Below are 17920 nucleotides of genomic sequence, written 5' to 3'. Positions count from 1 at the left end.
TCCATGTCTAATTTCCCAACAATTTAATGGGTATTTACCAATGTTCCGTCATCACTGTGCCTTCCTCAGTGTGCTTCCCTGAGGAAGGCACAGTGATGCCGAAACGTTTGTGGGAGATTATACACAGAGTGTGCTACTTTCTTTATTTTGATAGTTTATTGGTCAACACATACAACAGAATACCAAATACATACAATAGAATACTACCCAAAAGCTACAGTACGAAGCTTCCAGTGTCTAGAAACAGAATCAGTGACTTTGATGAAACTGAGCCATCTCCTTGTCTATGGAGAAGTTTATGTCAGTGACACAAAGCCTGACCAGTCAAGTAACAACATTTTCCTGATTTAACCTTTGACCCCACAGCACTCAGGGCCTCACCAGTGTTGGTGACTGAGGTGTCAGTACTGGAGGGAAGCTCTGTGACCCTTGTCTGTGGGTCCTCTGTGAAGGATCGCGGGTATTACACATGCTGGGGCAGAACTTGTGATAACACGTGGTATGGATGTGATTGTTCTAACCCCATAGTGAAGATGAATAGAGGTATCATCACATTCAATGACTCAAAAATGCACAGCCTCAGCGGGGAAGACCTCACCATTTCCAACCTTCAGGACAGCAGAAGATACTGCTGTTGTGTAGATAGCAGCAGTTTCCCTTACAACGACCATGTAACATACTACAGTCTAAAGGTAGTAAAAGGCAAGTGTTGATGACTCATTGTTATTGCTTGTTGCATTTATCCTCATTATGATCAAAATGGAGGTTTAGAGTATTTACATTGGCTACTAGATACTGTACACCACCAATGTCTCTGTTACACAGGTTGTGAGAGGAACCTAATGAATGGAGTGGATTTTAGGATAAATGGTATAGAGAAAGGTTTTGTACAACAAGATGCAAGTCAGTGCAGACAGAAATGCACCGAATTGTACAATTGCCAGTACTTTACCTTTGTTGGAAAAGAAGCAAAGATTGACCAAACTAACAGGTACATGCGCAAATGTTTTTTTATAAAACAAATGTAATTGAGCTTCTGCAAATAAAGGCTTTTGAACCACGCCAGTTATTTTGGTCATTGTGTTCATTTCTGATAAGTAACACCCTTTCTCATATTTGTCCCACAGAGACATGTGTTTTCTGAAGGCCTCAACTGGTGATAGTTCTGTCACAATACAGTACCTCCAACATGCAACCTCAGGCTACTCTCTGAAAAACTGCAGTGGTAAAGGTGAACACATGCAGTTAATGAACAGTGCATTCTGAAAGTATTCAGACCCCTTGACTTTTTCTACATTTTGTTAAGTTCCAGCCTTATTCCAAAATGTATTACATCGTTTTTTCCCCACTTATCAATCGACACAGTACCACATAATGACAAAGCAAAAACAGGTTTTAGATTTTTTTGCAAATGTATAAAAATAAAAATTAACTGAAATATGACATTTACAGAAGTATTCAGACCCTTTCTTTACTCAGTACTTTTTTGAAGAACCTTTGGTAGCGATTACAGCCTCAAGTCTTCTTGGATATGACGCCACAAGCTTGGCACACCTGTATTTGGGGAGTTTGATCGGGTTCAAGTCCGGGCTCTGGCTGGGCCACTCAAGGACATTCAAAGACTTGTCCCGAAACCGCTCTTGTGTTGTCTTGGCTGTTGGCCCTTGTCTGAGGTCCTGAGCGCTCTGGAGAAGGTTTCATTCAAGGATTCCTCTGTACCTTGCTCCGTTCATCTTTCCCTCGATCCTGAATAGTCACCCAGTCCCTGCCACTGAAAAAAATCCCCACAGCATGATGCTGCCACTACCATGCTTCACCGTAGGGATGGTGTCAGGTTTCCTCCAGATGTGACGCCTGGCATTCAGGCCAAAGAGTTCAATCTTGGTTTGATCAGACCAAAGAATCTTGAGAGTCCTCTGAGAGTCCTTTAGGTGCCTTTTGGCCAACTCCAAGCAGCCTGTCATATGCCTTTTACTGAGGAGTGGCTGGCCACTCTACCATAAAGGGCTGATTGGTGGAGTGCTGCAGTGATGTGTGTCCTTCTGAAAGGTTCTCCCATCTCCACAGAGGAACTCTAGAGCTCTGTCAGAGTGACTATCGGGTTCTTGGTCACCTCCCTGACCATGGCCCTTCTTCCCCGATTGCTCAGTTTGGCCAGGCGGCCAGCTCTTGTTCTTGGGGATCTTCAATGCTGCAGAATTTTTTTGGTACGCTTCCCCAGATCTGTGCCTCGGCACAATCCTTTCTCGGAGCTCTACAGACAATTTCTTGGACCTCATGGCTTGGTTTTTGCTCTGACATCCACTGTCAACTGTGGGACCTTATATAGACAGGTGTGTGCCTTTCCAAATCATGTCCAATCAATTGAATTTACCACAGGTGGACTCCAATTAAGTTGTAGAAACATCTCAAGGATGATCAATAGAAACGCTAGCATAGACATGGATATCAAACTCGCTTATTTTGTGTTTCTGTTTATTTCATTATCTGTGTTGAATGGTTAATATAATGGATATCACCAAGCACTAGAGTGTGAATTGACATTATATTATAGTGCAGTCTATAAAGAATACAGTTGATAGTTGAGTCTATAGCCTATATTCATTTTTTTTTTAAATGTCTGATTTTGTAATGAGATTGCAAATGTATTAATTTCTCCATGCCCCTGACACATGCTCTGTAGCTCTGTAGCATCCACTGTCAACTGTGGGACCTTATATAGACAGGTGTGTGCCTTTCCAAATCATGTCCAATCAATTGAATTTACCACAGGTGGACTCCAATTAAGTTGTAGAAACATCTCAAGGATGATCAATAGAAACGGGATGTACCTGAGCTCAATTTTGAGTCTCATAGCAAAGGGTCTGAATACTTACTTATGTATTTTTAATACATTTGCAAAAATGTCTAAAAAACAGTTTTCACTTTGTCATTATGGGCTATTGTATGTAGATTAATGAGGGGAAAATGTATTTAATCATTTTTAGAATAGGGCTGTAACATAACAAAATGTGGGAAAAGGGAAGGGATCTGAATACTTTCCGAATGCACTGTATATGTGAGTCATGTACTTCTAATGATCAGAGATCAACTTTGTTAATAGGCCCTATTAAACAGGCTAGCATAGACATGGATATCAAACTCGCTTATTTTGTGTTTCTGTTTATTTCATTATCTGTGTTGAATGGTTAATATAAAGGATATCACCAAGCACTAGATTGTGAATTGACATTATATTATAGTGCAGTCTATAAAGAATACAGTTGATAGTTGAGTCTATAGCCTATATTCATTTCTTTTAAATGTCTGATTTTGTAATGAGATTGCAAATGTATTAATTTCTCCATGCCCCTGACACATGCTCTGTAGCTTCCATCAAGTATATCTCTATTTTGCTCTGCTACCAAACAGTATGTGTTTCCTATATTTTAGAATAGATAAAGCTGAAGATGGTCATGTTTGCCAGTCAACACAACAAGCAGTCTGATAAGCATTTTCTCTGTATTTCAAACAGTCACCTACTCAGCCAAGAAGTACAGCCTTGTCCAAGAGAACGAAAACTGGACCGAAGCACACGAGTACTGCAGACAGCACTACACAAACCTGTCCATCGTACACACAGAAGAGGATTGGAAGGCAATTCAATACTCTTTGGGTAATTTCAGTGATGATGTGTGGATTGGGCTCCATAGGTATGATCCAACTGAAAAGTGGAAGTGGTCTGATGGAGAGGACTTCATGTTCTTGAACTGGGCAACAGAATTAGTCAAGTACATGGGTCCTGACTGTGTCATCTCCACTTCATCTCATTGGCAACCAGAGTATTGTCAGAATCAAAATCAGTATGTGTGTCAGCAACTAGGTAAGCCTCTCTCAGTATATACAATGTATATTAATAAACTACTTTCAAAGTGAGACATAATTCACTTCCTGGATTATGTCTCATGAAATCGAATTAGTAACTTCATTTTCCCCCTCTATAAGTTCATCATGAGAATGGAATAACAGAGAAGGAGTATGAGTTGATGAGTGGAAAAAAGCAGTGGATGTCAGCTCTGGAAAACTGCAAATCAACAGGCAGAGTTCTGGCGAATATCTGTAACCAGAAAGAGCAGGTTGCCTTTGATGAGGTGGCTAAGGACCACACCTGGATTGGACTAAAGTACAACAACAACACATGGAATTGGTCCAGTGGGGAACCATTTCAGAAATGGGACCATACAATGCATGTGACAGGTGCAAACTGTGCTACGCTGAACTCAAAAAATGACAGAAAATGGACACCAGAAAATTGTTCTACTAAAAAAGCTTTCCTGTGCTATGGGGGTAAGTTGAACGCTGTGAGAGTGTTATCAAACTAGTGTGGACAGTCAATCATAATCTATGACTAAGTTTAATACAATGGAATATTTTTTATACAGTTCCTGACATGATAGGAAACAGGCATTTACAGTGTATGCATTTATACAACGGGTGGGTCTAATGCTGAATGCTGATTGGTTAAAACCGCATTCCAGCCGGTATCTATTCCACAAATTACCACCGGCTAAATCTATGACCTTAAAATGGGACTGTGCAATACACTGTCTCATCAGCTCAGCCAAGCAATTTATCAACTTGATCTCCGCTATAAAAAGCATCTAGACATTATCTCACATATCTTTGAGACTAAAATGTAGTTTTCAACAACGGAGATTTGTATAAACCTTGTTGTCTGTTTCTCAGATATTTGCAACATTGTTTTAATATTCAAATTCGATCTCCAGCTGTCCTATAGTAATGAACGTGTCAGGAGTTGGGACGAGACAGGCAGTCAGCGTTTCTCAGCCAGTCGAAATCATGAATCAGCTGGCATAATTTTTATGGATATTTACAAAGAAATGTAAATTAAAAAAAGGTCAAATGAAACGAAGTGCAGCTAGTTTGAAGTCTTTGCAGCTTCACTTGGAAGTGATTGCGTTAGCTATGTTGTAGGCTAGCTCAACAGTGTCTGATGAGTGAGCACATTTTTTACATCCCTCATTAGCTTATTATTATGGATGTATCCAAATAAATGTCAGAAGAAAACAGTTTAAGTTAGACATAGTTGGCTAGCTAGCAAGAAGGGATAAGAACATTGCCAGCAAGTATGGCAATGGAACATTTAAAACAAATTACTTTTTGTTCTATATCCATAGATATAGAACAAAAAGACTGAACAACTGGGTCGCGTCTCTAGCAACCGACATGGGCTGGGTAGGTTTCTTTCTAAATGTAATACGTTACAGTTACTGGTTACCTGTCCAAAACTGTAATCAGTAAGTGTCCCAAATCTTTGTTGAAAACATATAATATTGGAACGGTTTGCAGGTCCTTGAATTTGTCTCCGGCCTAAAAACACCCGTGCCAATATATCCTCGAAACACTGGCTTCTCCGCCGTTATCACTTAAGTATTCTACTTCATTTTGACAGATGAACGTCCAAGTAACATCACTGGGTATTTAACCACTCCTGTTACCCCTGAAACCACCAGCCCTATTCCAACTGGATCTCCCTCTACCAAGACGTCCACCACAACATCTACCACCTTACTACCTTCCACTACTAATGGACAGTCCACCATCTCACCACCTACAAATACTAATGGACAGTCCACCACCTCACCAACTACCACTACTAATGGACAGTCCACCCCCTCACCACCTACCACTACTAATGGACAGTCCACCACCTCACCAACAGCCACTACTAATGGACAGTCCACCACCTCACCACCTACCACTACTAATGGACAGTCCACCACACCACCAACAGCCACTACTAATGGACAGTCCACCACCTCACCAACTACCACTACTAATGGACAGTCCACCCCCTCACCACCTACCACTACTAATGGACAGTCCACCACCTCACCAACTACCACTACTAATGGACAGTCCACCCCCTCACCACCTACCACTACAAATGGACAGTCCACCACCTCACCACCTACCACAACTAATGGACAATCCACCACCTCACCACCTACCACTACTATTGGACAGTCCACCACCTCACCAACTACCACTACTAATGGACAATCCACCACCTCACCACCTACCACTACTTTTGGACAGTCCACCACCTCACCACCTACCACAACTAATGGACAATCCACCACCTCACCACCTACCACAACTAATGGACAGTCCACCACCTCACCAACTACCACTACTAATGGACAGTCCACCACCTCACCACCTACCACAACTAATGGACAATCCACCACCTCACCACCTACCACTACTATTGGACAGTCCACCACCTCACCAACTACCACTACTAATGGACAGTCCACAACACCACCAACCTCAACTTCCAGTGGACAACTGACCTCATTAGGTCCCACCTCCCCAGACAGGATGCCCACATCCTCCCCCAGTAGTGCAAATTTTCCACTCCATCCGGGTGAGTGTCAGACATGGAGCTACATTCTGTACCTATCTGTACAAAGGTGTACAAGTGAAAGTTGTTGGATATTTAATGGCAGCTAAGACTGTAAGTGTTTGTGTATTTGTGGTTTTGAACTTGCATTTACATGTGTGCAATTTCATGTGTGTTTGTGTCTTGTCCATGCAGATTACCTGCACTACTTCAATGAGTCCAAGAGCTGGATCAATGCACTGGAATTCTGTGAGAGTCGTGGCTCCAAGTCCAACCTGGTGCACATCACCAACCAGACCGTTCAGGCTGATGTAACCCAGCTCCTGTCCAATGTGGAGCTGGCATGTGGGGGGGTGTGGATTGGTCTGGAGCGGTCCATCTTTGAGTGGAGCGCCCCCTGGCTGTGGACCAGTGGTGATGTTGATAAGGTGGTGAAGTACAGAGAGTGGCACAGCTGCTTCCCCCTCAACCCCATCAATTACCACTGTGGTAAGATGGTCCGGGTTGGTAACAGAGAACTGAAGTGGCTGGATGCTTCCTGTCATCAGGAATTGCCCTTCATCTGTCAAGGTGCGTTGCTCAACTTTCTAGCTCCTATTTTGGAGCTTGTTCAGTGGGGTGGAACATTCAGAATGTTACAGATAGACAAATATTACAGTGGCGATTTTAGCTTGTAAATCTTAGTGGGGGCAAACAAACCAAAAATGTTGGATGCATGCCGGCAAAGCTACTACACAACACAAAAAAATACATTAATTGCACTATAACGGTGATCAACAGTGTCCACAAGCTGTTAGGCACTACATAAAGCTGTCCCAACAGCAGAGTCCCAACACCTTACCACTGCTACATCTGGCTTTCAGCGGAGCCTTGTCTGGCAGAGAAACAGTTCATTCAGCCTCATTTACTGCCTTTTTAAAAAACATAGCTGATATGGCTGACTTTTTTGAACAAATGTGGTTTCTACTGACATTTGAGATGTGCAAACTATGACATAAGTGGACAATAAGCGGATAAGAGGCAATCCGTCATTTCGATTAAGACATTAATGTGCGAGTGAAGGCGAAAGTAGTCAATGTAACTATTTGTTCAGCACTTTTGAAATGTATAGCGACAGAATTCAGAACATGGGCAGTTCTTACAGTGTAATCCCTGTACAACAAATCAGAACAGTCAATGAAAGCTCTTACAATATTCAATGATTACATTTCTCTAAAACAGGTAATAGGCTACACGTGCCCCACCAAGTTAGAACAGTAGGCAAAAATAAGAGGTGAAAATAGACAAAATTATTAGGGTGAGGCACATTGAACGCCGTTTGGGTGTTTGTGTGTCAAAACAGATACACGTCATATAACGCGTTAAATAAGCTTTTCATTTGACACGTCAAATAACACAATTCTATTATAGAATGTTGTGTGTGCTGAATTTGCACGTGCAAGCCAAGCGCCACCACTACTGTCAGTAGCACTGTCAAAGCTGTACAAAAAAAGTTTGCAAACAAGCACACGACCACGAACGATTTGTTTACTGTGAAAAATAGACCAAATTATTAGAGTGAAGCACATGGGTAACTAACAGCTTACTACACAACATACACTTAGTATTACTTTCTTAGCTACAATATAGATATCTCTCTGGCATACTACATAATTTATGAAGCAGCATAAGACATTTTTGGTCTGATGTTGTTGTGATGTGCTTGAACAGGAAAGTGGCGCGGCGGTCCTTCGTGGGTAAATTTTATCATAAAAGAGAAAGATGCCGGATTTACAATTCCAAGTTGAATGACCTTTCAAAACGTATTTTCCTTGTTTGAGCTGTTTATTCCCGACTTCCCAGTTGCAATGCTTGCAGCACCGATACATTTTATACATATTTTCTCTTCATTAATTCTCTTCATATGACAAGGATAAAAAGGATTTGCCAGTAGACTTGATTCATTATCATGACTGCTAGCTAAGATTGTGAAAGTAAGATGTTGACATGATCAGTCCAATCAAAGCTACTGTACATAACGTGATTTGACGTCATTTCTCTGGCCAATGACCTTGAGCCTTCTTGTAAGTGCACTTGTAATATAACTCTATGGCAGGACCGAAAGGGCTGAAATGTTGGATGTTTACCCTTACTAAGACTGATGCTTGGAGATTGCGTAAAGGTCCCCATGAGTGACAGAACACTGAGCCAATCACGGCGCAATGCTCCTATTTTCTGCTGGCCCGCCCCACCACCACAGAAAGAGCTGAGCTAGGCTGAAACACCTGCATTTAGGAGCTGCCTTACTCAAGAAAATAAAAAAGAGACTATGTTTGTATGCGGCTTTATTAACTCAAATATGTATATTGTTGATGATTCGTTACTAGAGAAATGAGACCAAGTCAAGACGCTGGACAGGGTGGATCGGTATATAGTAAGACAGTTTATTCGATGTAAAGATATCTGAGCAAAGCATGCACGGCCTCATTCATTTAGCTCAGAAGGAACTAGCCGACAGGAGTCCCGAAACATGGAGTGCATTTACATTTTATACATTAATTGACGTAGGTAGATTCTGGCAGTTCGTACTCCTGACTGGTCGCTGTGTGTGGAGGGCAGTCCCCTTCAGGCTGATATCAATGTTCCATTGGTTCTTAGTAGTGTTCTTTGTCCTTGGAACCCAGCCCCGAAAGAGGGGTGTGGGTGTGTATGTGTGTGCGTTCGTGCAGTGGCATTCTTGTGTGTTTCTGCAGTCATGAGATAAGAGGAGACAGTAACCAGCAGTTGTTGTCTTAGGGCCAGGGGTTCCCTGCCTGGAGGAATGTTGAGCAATTACCCTATTCTGGCAGTTTAGTTTTATTGCTCTTTTATAACACTGGGTATCCTGTTCGTGCCTCAGCAATTTTGTGCTTTAGAAATGGGGTGTGTTGAACAACAGACCATGCTTATGAAAGAAGTAGTTATAACAAGTTTTAACTGTGTATTGTTATAAATCAGAAATATCATTTATTACAATATATACAGTGGGGCAAAAAAGTATTTAGTCAGCCACCAATTGTGCAAGTTCTCCCACTTAAAAAGATGAGAGGCCTGTAATTTTCATCATAGGTACACTTCAACTATGACAGACAAAATGAGAAAAAAAACTTTTGTTATTGACCAAATACTTATTTTCCACCATAATTTGCAAATAAATTAATAAAAAATCCTACAATGTGATTTTCTGGATTGTTTTTTCTCATTTAGTCTGTCATAGTTGAAGTGTACCTATGATGAAAATTACAGGCCTCTCTCATCTTTTTAAGTGGGAGAACTTGCACAATTGGTGGCTGACTAAATACTTTTTTGCCCCACTGTATATATTATATTGTTTGCAAACTGATATGTGACACGTATTAATGCCAAAATAACATGCAAAACAGGCAAGCCCCCCCACCAAAAAAAGATGTATATATATATACACACACACACACACACACACACACATATATATATATATATATATATATATACAGTGGCTTGCGAAAGTATTCATCCCCTTGGTATTTGTCCTATTTTGCTGCCTTACAACCTGCTGTCGTGGCATTTTTCTGCTTTACCAAATGAGGAGAGAGTTACAAACTTCACACACCAGTCAGAGTTACACTTAAACTACATATTTTTAATAAGAGCTTTGAATTTGACTTTTTGACTTTCAATGATGCGCTATCTCTAATGAACCATTGAAAAGTACCAACAGAAAAGTACAAAGATCTTTTATAGCCAAGTTACACCCCTCTCAACTTACACTGACGAACCACAGATCTTAGGAACAGTTCACAAAGGTTAAGATTTGTATGAAAGATATCTATAAGACATAGCAGACAGTTACTGCTCTGTCAACAGTTCTCATTGTAAAGACCAGTGTCTGGCCCCCTCCTACTCCAAACTGGAACCCGTCTCACCCTGGTACGGTATAGCACGATAACATTACCCCAGGTTATCTGGAATGCTCTTTAGGCTTTATTACCCAAAGACAACGTAAATCTCCTCTGTCAGTGCTATCTCATAGAGGCCCATCCTCAGTGGAACACACAATTGTTAACAGAATACTCTATTCTGTCGAATAAAACAACCATTCTAATGCAATACAAAGATTATAATATAATCTTACAAGCATTATAACATAATCTTGCAATTTTCCACGACACTGCAATTAAAATGTATCTTTGGGGGGGGTTGTATCATTTGATTTAGACAACATTTTTTATTGTGAAACAAACAAGAAATAAGAAAAAATAAGAAAACTTGAGCATGCATAACTATTCACCCCCCCCCCCAAAGTCAATACTTTGTAGAGCCACCGTTGGCAGCAATTGCAGCTGCAAGTCTCTTGGGGTATGTCTCTATATGCTTGGCACATCTAGCCACTGGGAGTTTTGCCCATTCTTCAAGGCAAAACTTTTCCAGCTCCTTCAAGTTGGATGGGTTCTGCTGGTGTACAGCAATCTTTAAGTCATACCACAGATTCTCAATTGGATTGAGGTCTGGGCTTTGACTAGGCCATTCCAAGACATATAAATGTTTCCCCTTAAACCACTTGAGTGTTGCTTTAGCAGTATGCTTAGGGTCATTGACCTGTTGGAAGGTGTACCTCCATCCCAGTCTCAAATCTCTGGAAGACTGAAACAGGTTTCCCTCAAGAATTTCCCTGTATTTAGCGCCATCCATCATTCCTTCAATTCTGACCAGTTTCCCAGTCCCTGCCGATGAAAACCATCCCCACAGCATGATGCTGCCACCACCATGCTTCACTGTGGGGATGGTGTTCTCGGGGGGATGAGAGGTGTTGGGTTTGCGCCAGACATAGCGTTTTCCTTGATGGCCAAAAAGCTTAATTTTAGTCTCATCTGACCAGAGTACCTTCTTCCATATGTTTGGGGAGTCTCCCAAATGCCTTTTGGCTAACATCAAACGTGTTTGATTATTTTTTTCCTTAAGCAATGGCTTTTTGTTGGCCAATCTTTCGTAAAGCCCAGCTCTGTGGAGTGTATGGCTTAAAGTGATCCTATGGACAGATACTCCAATCTCCGCTGTGGACTTTTGCAGCTCCTTCAGGGTTATCTTAGGTCTATTTGTTGACTCTCTGATTAATTCCCTCCTTGCCTGGTCCGTGAGTTTTGGTGGGCGGCCCTATTTGGCAGGTTTATTGTAGTGCCAGATTCTTTAAAAAATGTAATAGTGGATTTAATGGTGCTTCGTGGGATGTTCAAAGTTTCAGATATTTTTTTATAACCCAACCCTGATCTGTACTTCTCCACAACTTTGTCCCTGACCTGTATGGAGAGCTCCATGGTCTTCATGGTGCTGCTTGCTTGGTGGTGCCGCTTGCTTAGTGGTGTTGCAGACTCTGGGTGTAATGCGATGCTACTGGCGGCAGAGAAGTCAGGCGCAGGAGAGCGGAAACTGATTTACAACGGTTGTGTTAAGTAACCATAAACCACCGTAAACAGAACAATACAAATAAATGGGTAAAAAAAAGGAAAATACCAGCATATCGTGCACAAGCACTACAACAAACAATTACGGACAAGGACATGTGGGGGAACAGAGGGTTAAATACACAACATGTAATTGATGGAATTGGAACCAGGTGTGATGGAAGACAAGACAAAACCAATGGAAAATGAAAAGTGGATAGGCGATGGCTAGAAGGTTGGTGACGTCAACCGCCGAACGCCGCCCGAAAAAGGAGACGGACCAACTTCGGCGGAAGTCGTGACAGTACCCCCCCCCCCCCCCCTTGACGCGCGGCTCCAGCAGCACGTCGACACCGGCCTCGGGACGACCCGGAGGGCGAGGCGCAGGGTGATCCGGACGAAGACGGTGGAACTCCTGCAGCATTGAAGGGTCCAACACGACCTCGACCGAAACCCAGCACCTCTCCTCTGGACCATACCCCTCCCACTCGACGAGATACTGAAGGCCCCTCGCCCGACGAATCGAATCCAGTATGGAGCGAACGGAGTACGCCGGGGCCCCCCCGATGTCCAGAGGGGGCGGAGGAACCTCCCGCACCTCAGACTCCTGGAGTGGGCCAGCCACCACCGGCCTGAACCTTGTTCACTCTCCTCAGGACTTTAAATGGCCCCACAAACCGTGGACCCAGCTTCCGGCAGGGCAGGCGGTGTCACGTTCTGACCTTTATTTCCTTTGTTTTGTCTTTATTTAGTATGGTCAGGGCGTGAGTTGGGGTGGGCTGTCTATGTGTGTTTTTCTATGTTGGGGTTTTGTGTTCGGCCTGGTATGATTCTCAATCAGAGGCAGCTGTCAATCATTGTCCCTGATTGAGAATCATACTTAGGCAGCCTGGGTTTCACTTTTGGTTTGTGGGTGTTTGTTGCCGTGTCAGTGTTTGTTCGCCACATGGTACTGTTTCGTTCGTTATTCTTCGTTTATTGTTTTGTTCCAGTGTTCCGTGTTGCTTATTAAAAAGACATGAACACTTACCACGCTGCACTTTGGTCCTCCTCTCTTCCACCTAATGATGAGCGTTACAGGCGGAGGGGCAGGTTTCGGGGCGCGAGCCAGACCCGGTCCCCCGGTGCGATTATGTCGTGGTAATTTCCTGTATTACTAAATGATGAATGTTTACAAACCACACCCAAATCAGAGTTATATTTTAAATTCCATCTTTAATTATATGAGCTTCACCATGGCCCTTTGACTCTCAGATCAATTCAGTGTCTTTAAATGAATTCTCTGAGAGTGCTTACAAAAGAATACTTAGTATCTTTTATAGCCAAGATACACCCCTCTCAACTCACATGACGAACCACAGATCTTAGGAACTTCACAAAGGGCCTTTTACTTGAAAGAGGAGTATCCCATAGCCAGATAGCATTAGCTTTAAATTATCATTCAGTTTGGTCTCTTAGACAAGGTTCTACTTCTCGTTCTTGGTACTTCGTAGTACCAAAACATTACCTCATCCAATGGCATATATCAATTGTCAATTCTAGATACACCCATCTCAAATGCAACCCACTCCTGGACAAGCTCCCTGAGGGGAGTGAGCCTCTAGATCATATACTATGAAAGATAAGTTTCAACATCAGAGGGGACATACAATGGTTCCAGACACTGCCATACTCCTCTCCCCAATGGGAAAAGGAGGGAATGACTGGAGTACAGACATAGTGGAGCCCTTCACATGGTTTCACAGATATATTCATTATGAAGACATTGATCAAACCTGACTTCTCCCTTTCTGATATTCTGCATATTACCAGACATGTAAAAGACAAGCCTGACCTCTCCTCTCTCTGGGCCCCAGGTGACTTTTCCCTAGAGGAGAAAGGAAAATGCAACTGCCAACAGTATAGTCCCAAAGAAGACATTCTAATGACAAGAATAAAGTAAATAAAACATCTAATTTATCTATGTTACCTAACTAATTCTGATTCAGCTACGACAAACACCAGGGTCTCACTGCGGTGGCAATCTGCGTTCTCCTTTTGGCGCGTCATGGCCTGCTGAAGGTGGACACGGACGGCTTCCCATGTCTCCTCCGCACGCCTGAATCAGTCGTCCACCGCAGGAACCTCGGTCTGACTCTGATGCCAAGGCGCCAGAACCGGCTGGTACCCCAGTACACACTGGAAGGGAGAGAGGTTAGTGGAGGAGTGGCGAAGCAAGTTCTGTGCCATCTCGGCCCAAGGCACGAACGCCGCCCTCTCCCCCGGCCGATCCTGGCAATAGGACCACAGAAACCTACCCACATCCTGGTTCGCTTTCTCCACCTGCCCATTACTCTCGGGGTGAAACCCTGAACCCTGAGACCCTCCCTCTTGGATACACACCAGGTTGTAAGCGCTCTTCAGATCTAGTTTGGTGAAGAAGCACGCCCTGTGCATTGACTCAATCGCTGTGGCTATGAGGGGTAGCGGGTAACTATACCTCACAGTGATCTGGTTCAGACCCCGATAGTCAATACACGGGCATAGACCTCCCTCCTTCTTCTTCACAAAAAAGAAACTTGAGGAGACGGGTGAAGTGGAGCACAGAATGTACCCCTGACGCAGGGATTCGGAGACATATGTTTCCATAGCCTCCGTCTCCGTCTGTGAGAGGGGATACACGTGACTACTGGGAAGTGCAGCGTCTACCAGGAGATTTATCGCACAATCCCTCCGTCGATGGGGTGGTAATTGAGATGCCTTCTTTTTAGAGAAGGCGAGAGCCAAATCTTCATATTCAGGGGGAATGCTCATGGTGGAGACGTGGTCTGGACTTTCCACCGTAGTAGCACCAATGGAAACCCCTAAACACCTCCCCGAGCACTCTGTGGCCGTGAGAGCCCTCTGTGGCCAAGAAACAGTTGGGTCATGACAAACTAACCAGGGTAGGCCTAGCACCATGGGAAACACAGGAGAGTCAATAAGAAAGAGACTAATTCTCTCCTTGTGCCCCCCTGCGTCACCATGCCCAGAGGAGCGGTGGCCTCCCTGATCAAACCTGGCCCTAACGGTCGACTATCTAAGGCGTGAACGGGGAAGGGCACAGCCACAGGAACAATGGGGATCCCTAAACTATGGGCGAACGATCTGTCTATAAAATTCCCAGCCGCACCTGAATCGACGAGCGCCTTATGCTGGGAATGCGGGGAAAACTCAGAAAAAGTAACATAGACAAACATATGGGCAACAGAGGGCTCTGGGTGAGAATGGTGCCGGCTCACCTGGGGTGACGCCAGAGCGCCCTGCCTGCTGCCTCGATCCCCAGAGGAACCAACCCGGCACCGACCAGCAGTGTGACCTCTGCGGCCACATATGGTGCACGAGCGGGAACCCCCTCCGGTCTCCCTGCGCACCACTCCTCCCAGCTCCATAGGTGTCGGAGAGGGGGTGCGGAGGGATGAAACCACCAGACCCCGATCTGAACTTCCGTGGGTAGCCAGCAGGTTGTCCAGCCGGATGGACAGGTCCACCAGCTGGTCGAATGTGGGGGTGATGTCTCTACAGGCAAACTCCTGACGAACGTCCTCGCGCAGACTGCAGCGGTAATGGTCGATCAGGGCCCTGTCATTCCATCCCGCGCCGGCAGCCAGGGTCCTAAACTCCAGGGCGAACTCCTGGGCACTCTTCGTCTCCTGCCTCAGATGGAAGAGGCGTTCACCCGCCGCTCTACCCTCGGGCAGGTGGGCGAAGACTGCCCGGAAATGGCCTGTGAACTCCTCAAACTGGTCCAAAGCTGCATCTCCCTCTCTCCACACGGCGTTGGCCCACTCCAGGGCTTTCCCGGTGAGGCACGAGACGAGGGCGGATACCCTCTCACGGCCCAACGGAGCTGGGTGGACGGTGGCCAGGTATAGGTCCAGTTGTAAAAGGAACCCCTGGCAGTTCGCGGCCTCCCATCGTATTCCTGGGGCAGGGAGAGACGAATCCCACTGGGACCAGGATGAAGAGGGGCGCTCAGTGGAGACCCCGGTTGTGCTGGTGGAGGCGCTGGAAGAGCTCCCTTTCTCTCCCAGCGATCCATTGTCTGGACAACGCGGTCCATGGCGGTTCCAAGATGTTGGAGCATTGCTGCGTGCTCCCGGACGCGCTCCTCCACCCCAATACCCGGGGTACCTGCTCCTGCAGGTTGTGTTTAATAACCATAAACCACCGTAAACAGAACAATACAAATAAATGGGTCAAACAAAACCCGGAAAATGCCAGCATACCGTGCACAAGCACTACAACAAACAATTACGGACAAGGACATGTGGGGGAACAGAGGGTTAAATACACAACATGTAATTGATGGAATTGGAACCAGGTGTGATGGAAGACAAGACAAAACCAATGGAAAATTAAAAGTGGATAGGCGATGGCTAGAAGGTTGGTGACGTCGACCGCCACCCGAACAAGGAGAGGGACCAACTTCGGCGGAAGTCGTGACACTGGGGCCTTTCAGAACAGGTGTATATACACACTGAGATCATGTGACAGATCATGTGACACTTAGATTGCACACAGGTGGACTTTATTTAACTAATTATGTGACTTCTGGAGGTAATTGGTTGCACCAGATCTTATTTAGGGGCTTCATAGCAAAGGGGGTGAATACATACGCACAAACCACTTTCCCGTTCTTTATTTATTTATTTATTTAAAAAAAAAAAAAATCATTTCACTTCACCAATTTTCACTATTTTGTGTATGTCTATTACATGAAATCCAAATAAAAATCCATTTAAATTACAGGTTGTAATGCAACAAAATAGGAAAAAATGCCAAGGGGGATGAATACTTTTCCAAGGCACTGTATATATTATTATTATTTATTTATTTATTTTATTAAAAATGTGGGTCTCAAAGCAGGTGGGGCTCTGCTCTGAATGACGAGTCGCTACTGCATAGAACTGTCATGGTTTACTGCGGAATAGAGATTTACTGTCTTGATATCTCATGTCAACTCTATGCAATATATTACTTTATGCAATGCTCCAATTAAACCTCTCTAATGAATACAGTTGGCTACTCTCTGCATTGCTATTTTCTCCCTTTAACTGTTCAATAGTGGGCCTCAGAGTCTATACTCACTACAATCAGTAGTAAGTAGTAGCCTATACTGTAGCTTAATAATCTAAAACAAAATGGCAAAGCCTGGTCTTATAAGATACATTAATGTCCTCTCATACATGTCCTTTCATCCTGTATATGATGTTTCAACAGATCTCCACTAGAGGGTTCTCCCATGACAGCCTAGACACTCTGCAGACAGACACCACACTGATCTGCCAGAGAGACTACGACACTCATGGGCTGGAAGGAAACTGCATTTCAATTCATTGTATTATTACACCACTATAACTATTATTAATATTATTACTACTACTTTTACTTATTATCATCTCTATTACATTATATAATGATACTCTACTTACATATACGGACTCATTGTTATTTGACCCATCATTTACTGTAATACTTTGACTGTTTAAAAATAGAGTAAAGAAAGATAAATAAGATATTATTAAAATGAAAATGTAGTGTTGAACTCTTGTGTGATCACTGTAGCCTACTGTAGAAGATGGCTAGTTAGTTAGAATAACACTATTGGTATTTTGTTATGATGTATGAATTTCCTTTCATCTTTGTTCTGAATACCGAATAGACATCCATTTAACTTCGATCATTGTTGTCCCGCCCTGACCAGAGTTTGCTTTGTATGTTTTATGTTTTGGTTAGTCAGGGTGTGATCTGTGTGGGCATTCTATGTTGTTTGTCTGGTTTGTCTATTTCTGTGTTTGGCCTGATGTGGTTCTCAATCAGAGACAGGTGTTTTGCGTTGTCTCTGATTGGGAACCATATTTAGGTAGCCTGTTTTGTATGGTGGGTTATTGTCTATGTCTATGTGTAGTGTTTGTGTCAGCACTAGTTTCCATTAGCTTCACGTTCGTCGTTTATTGTTTTGTATTAGTTGTCAAGTGTTCTTCATTTTCGTCTTCGTTAATTAAATCAAGTATGTATTCATTTCACGCTGCGCCTTGGTCCTCATCTCTTCAAC

The 17920-nt window shown here is 43.7% G+C and overlaps 1 protein-coding gene across 1 annotated transcript; it reads left to right on the top strand.

Moving 5' to 3' along the window:
- Positions 1 to 772: 772 nt before the first annotated feature.
- On the top strand, positions 773 to 17402 carry LOC139533979 (uncharacterized). Its single transcript, XM_071332546.1, has 7 exons — positions 773 to 991; positions 1128 to 1231; positions 3515 to 3862; positions 3985 to 4326; positions 5453 to 6430; positions 6602 to 6976; positions 17086 to 17402. The coding sequence occupies exons 1-7, from the start codon at positions 843 to 845 to the stop codon at positions 17094 to 17096; spliced, it is 2307 nt and encodes a 768-aa protein (XP_071188647.1). The 5' UTR covers positions 773 to 842; the 3' UTR covers positions 17097 to 17402.
- Positions 17403 to 17920: the final 518 nt, after the last annotated feature.

The sequence above is a fragment of the Salvelinus alpinus genome, chromosome 11, assembly GCF_045679555.1.
Source record: "Salvelinus alpinus chromosome 11, SLU_Salpinus.1, whole genome shotgun sequence".
In the NCBI taxonomy this organism is placed as follows: domain Eukaryota; kingdom Metazoa; phylum Chordata; class Actinopteri; order Salmoniformes; family Salmonidae; genus Salvelinus; species Salvelinus alpinus.
The sequence above is the reverse complement of the archived record's forward strand: the minus strand, read 5'-3'. Positions and strand labels throughout refer to the sequence as shown.

Bases quoted from the DNA above. Each gene is read 5' to 3' on its own strand.
- LOC139533979 (XM_071332546.1), top strand. From the start codon at position 843: ATGAATGGAGTGGATTTTAGGATAAATGGTATAGAGAAAGGTTTTGTA. The intron at 1,232-3,514 runs GTGAACACATGC...TATTTCAAACAG, and splicing joins GAAAAACTGCAGTGGTAAAG to TCACCTACTCAGCCAAGAAG. The intron at 6,431-6,601 runs GTGAGTGTCAGA...TTGTCCATGCAG, and splicing joins AAATTTTCCACTCCATCCGG to ATTACCTGCACTACTTCAAT.